At 43.8% G+C, this 13,245-nt stretch overlaps 1 protein-coding gene across 3 annotated transcripts in view; it reads right to left on the bottom strand.

Annotated features, from left to right (window-relative positions):
- Positions 1 to 13,245, bottom strand: part of VEGFD (vascular endothelial growth factor D) — a 37,571-nt gene that overhangs the window by 10,980 nt on the left and 13,346 nt on the right. For all 3 annotated transcript variants that reach the window (XM_040634154.1, XM_040634145.1, XM_040634150.1), the window contains exons 2-3: positions 5,290 to 5,500; positions 1,257 to 1,447 (exon numbers count right to left, since the gene is read on the bottom strand). In XM_040634154.1, the coding sequence (XP_040490088.1) occupies positions 1,257 to 1,447; positions 5,290 to 5,500 (402 nt within the window). The remainder of the gene's footprint in view (positions 1 to 1,256; positions 1,448 to 5,289; positions 5,501 to 13,245) is intronic.

Below are 13,245 nucleotides of genomic sequence, written 5' to 3'. Positions count from 1 at the left end.
GGGGGGGGGTGCCTCGGTGGCTCAGTTGGTTAAGTGTCTGACTCTTGATTTCGGCGCAGGTCATGGTCTCAGGGTTGTGAGACCAAGCCCTGCATTGGGCTCTGCACTGGGTGTGGAGCCTGCTTAAGATTCTCTCTCTCCTTCTCCCTGTGCCCCTCCCTTCCTCATGCCCTCTCTAAAAAAAATTTTTTTTTAAAGATAATTTCCTACCATGGATATATTCGTTGCATATGTAATTTCATTATACTACCGCTGTTCACAGAGAACAGATTACATAGGTAAATGTGACAATTGAATGAGTACATCAACATGCACGAGGAATTTGCAACACAGAACCAAACGGAATGTAGTTGGACTTACAGCCTTTTACTATGTTTTCCTAAGTTTGTTATGACTGCTCTTCAATGCACCATTTGTGACATTTGACAACAATATGGTAGTGATAGAAAGAAATACTTATCTACTGGGCAAAAGAGATTTTATAAGATGGAGAGGGAAGAATTCTTTCTTTCATGGGGACTACAAACTAACTTTCAAAGATCTTTTGTGCTAGGTGCGCTCCGTCTGTCCGTCCAGAGATGCCGCCCTCCCTCCTTCCTTCCCCGCTGGGCTCTGGGTCTCAAGACGTTGACCTCCATGTCTGCATCCATTGGTCCTCTTGCCTCCTCCACCCCCTGCCCTCAATTCCTTGCCACCACTCCTCCAACCGCTCTGGCAGCCCTCTTCTCCCCTTTCTCTCTGGGTTCCTGAAACTGCTTGAGCCCCTAGCCTCTTCGGCCCAAGGTGGGAACAGCTCGGCTTTTGCTAGCGCTGGGCACTTCACCAGCCTTTCCTCCTTCCCGAAGCCCTGCCCACACCACCCATCCAACTCTTCTCAGTCACTCCACTTGAACAACACAGAACCCAACGAATACCCAAGACGGTGCAGATGCCTTCATTCCTTTTATCGTCTGTTCTAGTTACCTCCCCTAAGGCTTTCTGATTCTTGACATCATAGCATCAGAGAGATAGGAGCTGGTAAGAGTTCAGGCCCTGGAGTCCCACAGACCGGGATTTGAGTCCCAGCTCTGCCACAGGTGAGCTCCCTGAGCTCAGTTTCCTCGTCTGTAGAGGAGGACAGTAGGATACCCTGGGAGCTTGTTTCGGGGATTAAATGAGATCATGCCCACAGGGCATTGAGCACCGGTGCTCGGCCACAAGCCTCGCTGTGGCTGTCAGCGCACCTGTCCTCGGGGCTTCGGCGGATGCCCTCGTACCTGTTTGGAAACGTAGGAGGTGCTCGTGTTCATACAGACGAGGCTCTCTTCATTGCAGCAGCCGCCACACCGGAACACGTTCACGCAGGGCGGCTTGAAGAACGTGTCGGTGCTCCTGCCCAGCTCGCTGGCCACCTCCACGCACGTCTCTCTGGGGCTGCACTGAGTGCGCTGCCATTCCTCGTCTATAACTGCAGAAAGGAAGCTCATTGGGGCCGGCACGCGCCGGGGTTACGCAGCACGCGGTCCGGTTCACAGGTGCAGGGCCGGTCATCTCACGAGATGGGCCGTTTGGGGTCAGCCCTCTAACCAAAGATTGCTTTCAGAAAAATTAAAGCCACCATCCGTGCTCTGTGCCATGCATACGATACCTTCTCTGGTGAAGATACACCGTCTCCGGTATACAACTACGTCGGGTACCCCTGGAGAAGCTGGCTAATAAGGAGGTGAGCAGAGGCATGTAAAGAAATACGACGTAAATGTCGTTTAGTGAAAGCAATTTCAGGACACAGCTGGAGAGCATTTCTTCTACTTGAAGTCAGGGTGGGTAGTTCTTCGCACCATCAAGAAATACATTTCTGTTTGTCGCTTAAGTGACTACGGTAGGATTCAACGCGGGCAAATTACATGAATGGAAATATAAGTGGAACTAATATTTCCTCAAGCGAGGGTTTTTTTCACATGCGAATGCCCAATACCGATGTTTAAGTAAAATAATGAAATAGTCCAGTTCATTTTGATGGCAGGAGCAATATTCTAGCCGTTCTAGCTAATTGGAGGGAAACAAGAAAAAGAGACAAGCCTCTGGGAATAAAAAGATTACCTGCTTTCTTGTAAAACAGTACTTGCTTTTCTCTCACAGTTTATTTTTAAAAATTAGATCCTGACACTTTGATACCAAAGCTGTAGAGGCTTTCTACAGATGTTCTTGGGAAATGATTCAATTTTATGATAAGGACAATTGTCAAGATTTTCTTTTAGCTTGTCATGCAACTGTAGAGTTTATTACATGTTGGAGGTGGTGGTGAAAACCTCCTGTGGTAGGAAGCTTCTAAACTGACTCCCAATGATACCCACCTCCTCGTGTTCACAACCTTGTACAATCCCTTCCTCTGTGTGGGTTGGGCCTAGTGACTTGATTCTTACGAAGAGAATACAGAAAAAGTGATGGGATGTCACTACCATGATAAGGTTAAAAAAGACTGACTTCTGTCTTGCTAGCAGTCTCTCCTCTTGCCGGCACTCTCTTTCTCTTGCCTTCTCAACTTGTAGGCTTTGATAAAGCAAGCCACCATGCTGGAAAGGTCCACATGGCAAGGAACTGAGAGCGGACTCTGGCTAATAGCCTGTGAGGAACTGGGGCCCTCAGTTCAACAGCCTGTGTGGAACTGGGGCCCTCAGTTCAACAGCCTGTGAGGCACTGAGTCCTGCCAACAACCTCTGAGTGAACTGGGAAGCACACCGTGCCCTGACTAAACCATGAGAAGCCGCCTGCAGTCCAAGATGACGCCTTGACTGCAGCCTCTGGAGAGATCCTGAAGGAGAGACACCTGGCTAGGCCATGTCTGTATTTCTAATTCACAGAAACTGTGAGGTAAAAAAATGTTGTTTCAAGCAGCTAAGTTTGAGGGTAGTGCGTTATACAGCAATAGGTAAACTCTTCTTCATTTTTACCCATCTTCAAGTTTGTACTGGTCTCTCCCCACATTATTCTGAGTTCCCACAGATGTTTCCACTGGAAGGGACAAAGAGAACTTCTGCTCAAAGTATACAGATATGATATTATTGTTGGAGATCTGACCCTAGTTTCTAAATTATTCCCTTAAAACACCTTTTCATATCTTTATTCCTCTCCCTCACATCTTAATATTCGTCAGATGTTGCTCCCTCGGTCACTAAAAACACAAAAGACAAGATTTTGGCCACCTGCAAAGCAATGCATACACTACACAATTTGCCTTAACTTTGTTTTTTCATCATAAAATCTTCTAACCCAAGAGATCCTTTTAAATTTCCGATTATGAATATTTATATAAAGAGCCTAAAGGTTGTAACCGTGAGAAACAACTTACCCAATTAGGTATTAATATGAGTATTATTGAATTCACTGTTATTAATCATGAATCCTGGGGAAAACAAGTAGTCAACTTATGAAAACATCCTTTGTTTAAAATTCTACTTAAATGTTGCTTTCCATTTGCTTTTTTGTAAAACTAAGTTTTGAAAGTCCAAGTGGCCAGATTTTAACCAAAATTGTGTGGAATTATGACTAATGCCATTGCTTAAAAGCTTCATAACTCTACTATTCTTTCCTATTGCCCAGCAGGACTGCTTTGCCTCAGGGAATCACCCCAAAATCCATGAGGGAGAGTGGATAACAAATTACAATTGGTGTAACACATCGATTTGATTATTTACTGCTTCTTAGTAAATCACTTCAGATGATCCCCCATGTAATAAGAGACATTTTAGAGTTTGCAAAATTCCATATTTTTATGTTTTTTTAAAAATATTTTTGGGTGCCTGGGTGGCTCAGTTGGTGAAGCGTCTGTTTTCAGCTCTAGGTCACGATCCCGGGGTCCTGGGATCAAGCCCCGCATTGGGGTTCCCTGCCTAGCAGGAAGTCTGCTTCTCCCTCTCCCTCTGCCCCTCTCCCCACTCGTGTTCTCTCACTCTCTTTCTGTCAAATAAATAAAATCTTTAAAAAGTTTTTTAAAATATTTTTTTACGGTTTCCTCCAGAGAGAATGTCAATGTCACTGACTTTTTTTTTTTTAATCGCCTAGTCTTGCTTGTATGGTAAATGTTTGTCTCTCTCCATTCTCACAGAGTATCTCCAGGCTCACCTCAGACTTTGAGACAGGGAATCTGGTTAAGGCCTTGGATCTCCAGGTGAGGTCTGACCCCTTTGTTTCCATGAAGTCCGTGCTAATTCGTGACATGGAAACAACCAGAGCTTCAAACCTCCGAATAAAGTGGGTTCTAGGCCACAGTGCCAACTATCTCAACTCACTTAGACATAGTTATACACATGAGCACAAGAATCCTCTTCACACTCCTTCCTGCCCACTGTGCTGCCAAGAAGATTCATCCCAACTACGCACAGCCTTCCCCACAGCTGACAACAGGGGCCTGTGCAACATCATCATCTTTTTACAAATGGAAAAAAGATAATTCTAGAAAAAAGAAAAAACTAATTTTGGCTTAGTGGTCAATTTGCCTTATGTGATAGATACACTCCGTTACTAGATAATCATAGGTTAATCAAATCTCAAATGCTAGACCAACAGTGCCACAGTGGCTTCTTGTGTTATGTTTCTATGTCATCCAAAAAGATGCCTCATGAGAGGCCACACAGCTGTGCTTGGCAAGCGTCATTCATTATGGCACAGTGCATATACGCCAATGGTTTTCTTATAAAGAATCTCCATCGCTTACTAGGGAACAAGCCTCCCCCTATTTCAAATTAGGTTATTTCCTATCTGGAGTTTGGGTTCTTTTGTCTAGAGGATTTCCCACTTCCATCACCTAGTAATCTCAGTATGCAATATTACAACTCAGCTTCCAACTTCTCCTTTTCATTTTCACTACAAAAAGAAAATCACAGAATTTTGAAGAACTAAAAAAAGCTATGCCTAATTTATTGGTTTTTATTCATGTGGGTATGGCAGTAGAATGCTCCTTGCTGATGAACACCTAGGTTCTCTTATGTTTTTAAGTAAGTCCGATGATTTTTTTTCTATTAAGAATGGTCTTTCTGGGTTTGTTTTGTGTTCGCATCTCTGAGTTCAATATATTTCTGAATTCTGAAGGGTTCTTTCGTGTGGGTTTTAGATCTCAAAATCATATTGAATATATTTCTCTATAGAGTAAACACAGGAAACGCAGGATTCTCTGCTAACACCGAGGCTATGAAATCAAAGACACCCTCTTCTCCTGTCCTACCGAAACCTTTGGAAGAAGCTGGTGCATGTGTTGGTATCTGATAAAGAGCAAGAATTGGCTTGCGCGCGCACGTGCGCACACACACCTACCTTTTAGGGTTTCAATGTCATAGAAAGTTGCCGCAAACCTGGTGGCCCGATGGGATGTGGAGTGAGAGTCTGTGCTAGTCAGACTTTTGAGCTTCAGCCGGCATCTCCACAGCTTCCAGTCCTCGAAGTGTGTGATTCGCAACAGTTCCTCCAAACCAGAAGCTGCCCTAATCTGCTGTTCAGACCGTTCTAATGTTGACCTTGATGCCCGCTTGAAACAAAACAAAACAAAAGCTGGTTTCAAAGTCAGTTACTGAAGTTTGAGTTTGTCTTGATAACCCTCATTGCTGACACTTAAAGATTGAAATAGAGCTGAAAAGAAATTAGAGGCATTATTCAAATGTACACCAGTACCTAGGAAAAATACTAGTTAGTATTTTTGATTCAACATTCTGCTCATTTATGATTGAATCAAAGAAATTATTCCCCTTGGGCTCTCAGGACATTTAAAAACAATATCGTAGTGGGTTGAATGATGTACTTCAAAGTGATACGTCCATGTACTAACCCCCAGAACCTGGGAATTTGACTTTATTTGGGCAAAGGATCTTGCAGATGTAATGAAGTTCATGATCACGAGATGAGACCATCTTGGATTATCCAGCTGGACCCTAACTACACAAAGTGTCCTCATAAGAGACAAAGAGGGGAAGACCTGGGCACAGAGGAAGTGTTGTGCAGACGGAGGCAGAAGTTAAAGGAGTGCAGCCACAAGCCAGGAATGGCCTGGAACCCCCAGAAGCTGGATGAGCCAAAATGGTCCAAGAATCCAAGGAAGGATTCTCTCCAAGAGTCTTTGGAAGGAGCGCAGCCCTGCTGACACCTTGATTTCGCTATTCTGGATTCCGGAACAGCGAGAGGATACATTTCTATAGTTTTAAGGTGCCCACTTCGCGGTAATTTGATACAGCAGCCACAGGAATCGACTACAAATTTCAAAATCACACTATTTTTGTGACAGGAGCCAATGACAATGGCTTTCATCCCTGTGATCTGAGAAACTGACCCACAAAGTCCTGGGGACCCCACCTGTGGTCACACAAGACAGGAAGGTTTTAAGACCCTGAGCTTTTTTTGAAAAACCTGTTTACTATTTCAAAGACATCTTTTTTTTTTTCTGATAAAATACACTTCTAAAGTGTATGTTGAAAATTTGCTTTCCACAGAGGTGCACGAACTGTATTGGCTGATAATAATGCATGGATTTGCGGGACTCCGCCAACACAGTATTCTCAGTATGGTAGCTGAATTGCTTAAAATTAGGGGCTTGGTTATATAAACAATGATACACACATACGATGAAATACTGTCTAGTCATCAAAACCGGTATAGATGTATACTGGGACAGAATGAATCGAGCTCCTCCATGATGGAGCTGGAACGTGCTGGAGAAACCATACAGTGGTCTGTCCATTGTTAGGGATCCAGATTTTATCCTGCCGTGACGGTGGTTACTGGGTCTTTGTTTTCCTGGGCAGCTGGGATATGCGGGCTGAGGGACTTTTAGAGCTGGGTGAGGTGGGAGCCAAGGGGTCAGGGCAGCTGCAGGGTGGTACTAAGGAGGGTGGACAGAGAGGGGGAGGCCAGCTGCCTGCTGCAGAGGGAGGAATAGCGGGGAAAGAGGTGAGCAAATGGGGCCCTTAGAAAGCTTTATGTTGAGTGATGTACGCCCTCCTTCACTGCCCCTCAGAAACTTTAGTTAAAATCTGCCTCATTCATCAGTATTTTAGGAGTAGGATTTTTTGTTTTTAGATACGATGATGGGTACTGAGTGTTGTCCAAAAGTGGGTGCCCAGAAGAGCAAGTGTGGTCCAAGTCACATATGGTTCAGTTACGATGTCTTTTTATGTGTGTATAATGTACATATATGTATGCATATGTAAACAACCATTGTTAATCATATATGTAAAATTAAATATATATACAAAATATCTGGAGGGATATACATGAAAACATAAACAATGGTTCCTACTTTCGATCAGGGGCTGTCAAACTACAGCCCGCTGGCCTAATTCAGCCTGCCGCCTGCCTGTCGTATGAATAAAGTTTTACTGGCAGACACCAGGCACATTCATTTACATATTGTCTATAATGGCAGGGTTGAGAAATTGCAACACAGACCTTCACAGCAGTTTGAATCTTGAGGCGATTTCAAATTTCAATTCTTTATCTTTTCAGGTTTTATGTTTTTCATTATTCCGTCTATTACACTGTCTCAATTCTACTTTGGAAATACTTACCAGACATATATCGCAGCCTTTTAATGATCTTACATGTCTCTCAAATGTGCTTTCATATTTGTCTGTTTTGTTCTCCCTTAATCTCTCTTCAAAGTGTTAAATTAATTGGTTCATCTTCCCAACCACCAATTCTCCAATTGTGTGAGCCTAGAGTTTATTTTGGTAAGTTTTTAATTTCAATCACCATATTTCTAATTTCAAATATTTCCACTTCAATCTCCTTCCTTTTTATTTCTGTATGTTTGTCCTGTCATTTTATCATAAAATTCCTTTCTTTATCTCTTTGAGGGTCCCAAATACACTTATTTCTTCAAATTCTTTTTCAACTTAATATATATGACTTCTATCCTGATGACAAACTTTATTGGCCGTCTTTCTTAGTAATAATTACCTGTATGTGCTCTGGAATTTTGTTTAGTAGTTTCGCCTTCACTGGGAGGTTTGTCTTTCTTTCTCTCTATTCTTTCTTCATTGAGAAGTTCTGTGGTTGCACCCCCCTGACTCCCAGGGCCCTGAATCCAGAATCTTGTTGAGTATTTACAACTCGGGGATCAGCTTAGTTCAAGTCCTGGTTGCCGGGAAGTATCTGCTTCCTCCTTTGCCCCTAGTTAAGCAGGATCACAGAAGACGCAGCTCCGGGCAGCAGTGAGCGAGAACTCTTCCTCTGGCTTCCGGGGAGCTGATGGCGCGCACTGGCGGAGCGCACTGCCCACTGAGGTTGAATTCCCGGGGGCCTCCACCTTCCAGACCCACAGTGCACCAGTTCTGTAGCTTCAGCTTCATGGTTTTTGAAAGGTTATTTGCATTGAGATATAATGGACATACAACTTGGTATAAGTTTAATGTGTACAATGTGTTGATCTTCTCAGCTTCATGGTTTTGGTACCATTTCTGCCGATGTTTGCCAACTGCAGATGTTTACCACCATTGGATCAATTTTCTAAAAATATTCTATTTATTTACTTGAGAGACACAGAGATAGTGACAGAGATAGCGAGAGAGAGCACGAGCGGGGAGGAGAGGGAGAAGCAGGCTCCCCCGCGGAGCAGGGAGCCCGACGTGGGGCTCAATCCCAGGACCCTGGGATCATGACCTGAGCCAAAGGCAGATGTTTCACCAACTGAGCCACCCAGGTGCCCCTTGATCAATTTTATATTTTATGGCTATGGACTATAAAAAATCTCAAAACATGAATTGAGAAGGTCACCTTGCTTGGAAGTTCAGATATGAATGTGTGTGTGTTTAATAAAAGCAAGGGAGCCTTGAACATGTTTCTAAGCCGAGGGAAAGTGCCAACAGAGAGGAAGACACCAAACACATATGCAGGAGAGATCAAGCAGCCAGGTTGGTTTGACCTAAGCTCCAGAGATAAATGCATGAATGGATGAGAGGATCACCTTCTGAACTAGGAGGCTCGCAGACAATGAATGACATGGGTTTGTAGACAGCAAGGCCGCTTAAGACCTATGATTTCTCACTTCTCTGTGAAGTTCAAATCAAGGCAATTTTCGGGGAGCATGGGGAGGAGGAAGCTTGAAGAGCAAAGACAGGGTTTGTGGAACAGGCATCAAGTTTAAGCAGCAGGCCACAGCTTCTTCATCTAGGAAATCTGGGGATAAACTGCACAGTTGCCCACATCTGAAGCAACTCGGAAATGCAATGATTCTCCATTAAAGGCTCATTTGTCAATAGCCTCTCTTTTCCCGATTATTCATTGCCTCTTCTGGTTGGACAGTATTACTATTTCATATTCAATGTCATCTTTGAAATAAAATTTTGTTACAGCATCGCTTCCACATGAAAATAATGAAACCGATCAAATAGCTTTTTAAATGTTTCAAAAATCATGCTATATTGAAAAGATTTTCATTTATTGAGGCAAATTTCATTCAATGCCATCCATAAATATAGAGCGATGTATGTATCCATGGTTCTGACAGGCTTCAATTCAATCTCAGAGATGTTTTTAAATATCCAACTGAGAACTCAGGAGAAAAATATCAAATCTGCGGACTGCACAAAAGGCGCCGAGTGGCTCGTATGACTTGCCTCATCATAAAAAACACAGTGTTTACTCAACGACTCGGAGTTATTTAAGCATGCGTTAAGCCTCATAATTTAAAACCTAGTTTGAAATAGCTGAGAAATTGCAGACGGTCATTTTACTGTTACAAGTGGGAGTACTAACCACACAACAGCAGCCGAAAACCGACAACTAATTCAGCGGGGGATGCGGCTACGAAGGGTCAAGAACAACAACAACAACAAGTCAATAGACTTTCCACACTGGTTAATTTTTGTGTAATTCACTTGATGTTATCTGCTTGGGGAAGACAAAAATTAAAATCGCCAAGTGTAAAATAGAGTCCCGAATATATATTTAAACCGTTGATTTCAACGGTTTTAACTATCAAACATTTGCCAAATAAGTTGCTCATGATTTCTTCCTCCTTTCTAGTGCAAGTCCTAGTCAAAACTAAAGTAATTAGAAAGCACTCAGCGAGAGGAAGGAAGTGGAGCGGGCTTCCCCGCTCTCTGCTTTTTGCGTGCCATAATTAGTCCGATACTGTTAGCCATTTCACTCCTAAATAACAAATCATTCTCTCATGTCCTGGCTACCACAGCCCGTTTCTAAAACGTGAGGCTTAAAGTCTATGTAACAAGATTTTACCCTTATTTCAATGTATACTGTTGTCTGCGGTGCAAGAGGAAGGGTAGCCATTTCTCCTTTCGGTAATTGCTAAGTTCACGTGGCACTCTCGCGAGGAAGCAGGAGCAGCTCCACAGCTCGGGCTGAGTCAGCAATCTGGGTCAAGTGTGGCTAAAATGGCAGGCAAGATGTTTGGAAAGCTATGGTGGCTGGGTTTGTAGGAGGGATTTGGAAGTGTCCGTGTTGTGGGGAAATCAAAGGCCTCCGGTACGCCTACTAGTTTAAATTCTAAATTTCTGTCCCCTCTCCTCCTCAAAAATATCTAGTCAAGTAACACATTCAAAGAGTAAACAGAGGCATGATTTGGGGATATCAAGAAGCCACACTGAGGGGCGCCTGGGTGGCTCAGTCGTTAAGCATCTGCCTTTGGCTCAGGGCGTGATCCCAGCGTCCTCGGATCGAGCCCCGCATCGGGCTCCTCCGCTGGGAGCCTGCTTCTTCCTCTCCCACTCCCCCTGCTTGTGTTCCCTCTCTCACTGGCTGTCTCTCTCTCTCTGTCAAATAAATAAAATTAAAAAAAAAAAAAAAGAAGCAGCCACACTGAAAAGAACAGCAGGAGGGTCACTTTGGTTGGGAACGGAGCAAGTTGAAGAGTGGAAAGACCAGCGAGTAAGATTAGGGAGAGGTTGGCGCAGAGGTACCACTTCACATCCAAGAGGATGGCTAGAGTCAAAAAGACTGACAGCTACATCAAGCGCTGACGGGGATGTGGAGCAATGGGAACCCTCTTACGTTGCTGATGGGATTGTAAAACAGTGCTGCCACTTTGGAAAAGAGTTCAGCAGTTCTCTAAAAAGTTAAATATCAATTTACCATACAACCAACCCATTCCACTCCTAGGTATTCCACCTAGAGACAGAAAATAGATTGCTGGCCACCCGGGGCTGGGAGTGGAAATGAGGGTTAATTATAAAAGGGCACAAGGGATCTTACACTGATGATGGCTGCACGACTCAGTAAGTTTCCTAAAATCATCAGTTTACTTAAAATAGGTGAATGGGTAAGTTTTACGGTATGCAGATTGTCTATCACCATAACTGTTTCAAACCAAAAAGAGGAAAGGTTGGAAGCTTGCAGGCCAGGCTACTTGTACCAATTAAGGAGGCAATGGAAAACACTGGAGAGTTGAATATTACGGGACATCCATTTCATTGGTTTGCTCTTTTGTTCATTTTTTTCTTGCTCTGGCCTTGGTCCACGCTGTTCGCTCTGCTTGGAGTACTCTCCACTCTCTGTCCAGTTAAGCCTTTCTTAGGTGTTACCTTCTCACGGAAATCTCCCCCACAACTCCTGGCCCAACCTGGGTCTGGTCCCTAAGTCACATGGATTCACAGCACCCCACTCTTCTCCTTCCCTTCACTGACGCTACTGAATTATTTGTGTCATTACTTGCTTGGTGTTTGTCTTCCCCACTGGGTTGTAAGGGCTACTGCAGCAGTAATGAGATGTCTTATTCACATAGCAATAGTAAGAGCTGAATATTTATTAAATATATGAAAAAAAATGATTCATCGAATGCTGGAGAAAATCTAACCCGGAGATTATTCATTTGTTCAAACTACGTCACTTATCTTTCAAGTATCTTCCTCCAGACCTCCTCTTCCCAAGTCCAAATCCAATGCCGCTTCCTCCATCAAGCTTTATATGATGTCCTTAACTTAGACTCTATGATTTATGAACACGTTGCATTTCCCTCACTAGACTGTGATCTCCTTGAGGGTAGAATACATGTCTGCTTCGTCCTTTTTACACAATAAGCACTCAGTACATATCTGAGGAAGAAACTGATGAGTAATAAATACATACATGTGTTTGACAAGGAGCAATCGGGCCCAGGTTTGTGCGGTCTGTTTAATGTTTTGTATAGAGTAGTGCTTCTCAAAGCCTAATGCGGGTACGAATCCCCTGGCTGTCTTGTTAGAATGAAGATCCTGATGCAGGAGGTTTGGGGCGAGAGCTAGGATGCTGCATTTCTTTTTCTTTTCTTTTTTTTAAATTTAATTAATTAATTTACTTATTGGGACAGAGAGAGTCAGCCAGCGAGAGAGGGAACACAAGCAGGGGGAGTGGGAGAGGAAGAAGCAGGCTCCCAGTGAAGGAGCCCGATGTGGGGCTCGATCCCAGGACCCTGGGATCACGCCCCGAGCCGAAGGCAGACGCCCAACGACTGAGCCACCCAGGCGCCCCAGGATGCTGCATTTCTAACAAATCCCCAGGTGATGGTGATCCTGCTGGTTGGCTGACCACACGGGGAGAAGGAAGGGTTTGAGGCAGCGGTTCTCAATCTTGGCTTCACCTTGAACCTACTCGGAAAGAAGCTTCAAAGAAGTACTGATGCTTTGGGATCCCATCCTCAGACATTCACATTTTATGGGTCTGGGCCGCGGCCTTGTCATCAGGATTTTTTTTTTTTTAACTTTTGGAGTGTCTGCTAGTCTTCAGAGAAGATGGGCGGGAGATGTATAGGAATTCTCTATACTAGCTTTGAAACTTTTCTGCAAATATAAGACTACTTCAAAACAAAAAGTTTACTTAAAAATCTTCCCAAGTGACTTTGGGGCACCATTGTGGCTCAATGGGATAAGCAGCCGACTCTTGATTTCAGCTTGGGTCATGATCTCAGGGTTGTGAGATCAAGCCCCATGATGGGCTCTGTGCTCAGTGGGGAGTCTGCTTCTCTCCCTTTGCCTCCCACCTCCCCCCACCCCCCCCACTGCCACTCGTGCTCTCTCTCTCCCTCTCTCAAATGAACAAATCTTAGAAAAAAATCTTCCCAAGTGATTTTAATGAGAACCACTCATTTGGGGGATGGAGCATGCTGGTGTAAGTCCAAAGACCTTGGTTAGTGCCTAAGCTATGTACAAGTCTCTTCAGTAGGGAATAAATGGTAGATGCATGCTGAGAAATAATCTTAGTCTTTAAACCCTTCTGGGTTACACCTTGGATTCAAAATACTTGTGTAAGTACCTTGCTTGGGCGGATTTCCAAAGCCTTTTTTTTTTTTTT

This window comes from Ursus maritimus (genome assembly GCF_017311325.1).
Source record: "Ursus maritimus isolate PB19 chromosome X unlocalized genomic scaffold, ASM1731132v1 scaffold_X1, whole genome shotgun sequence".
NCBI classification, from domain to species: Eukaryota; Metazoa; Chordata; class Mammalia; order Carnivora; family Ursidae; genus Ursus; species Ursus maritimus.
The sequence above is the reverse complement of the archived record's forward strand: the minus strand, read 5'-3'. Positions and strand labels throughout refer to the sequence as shown.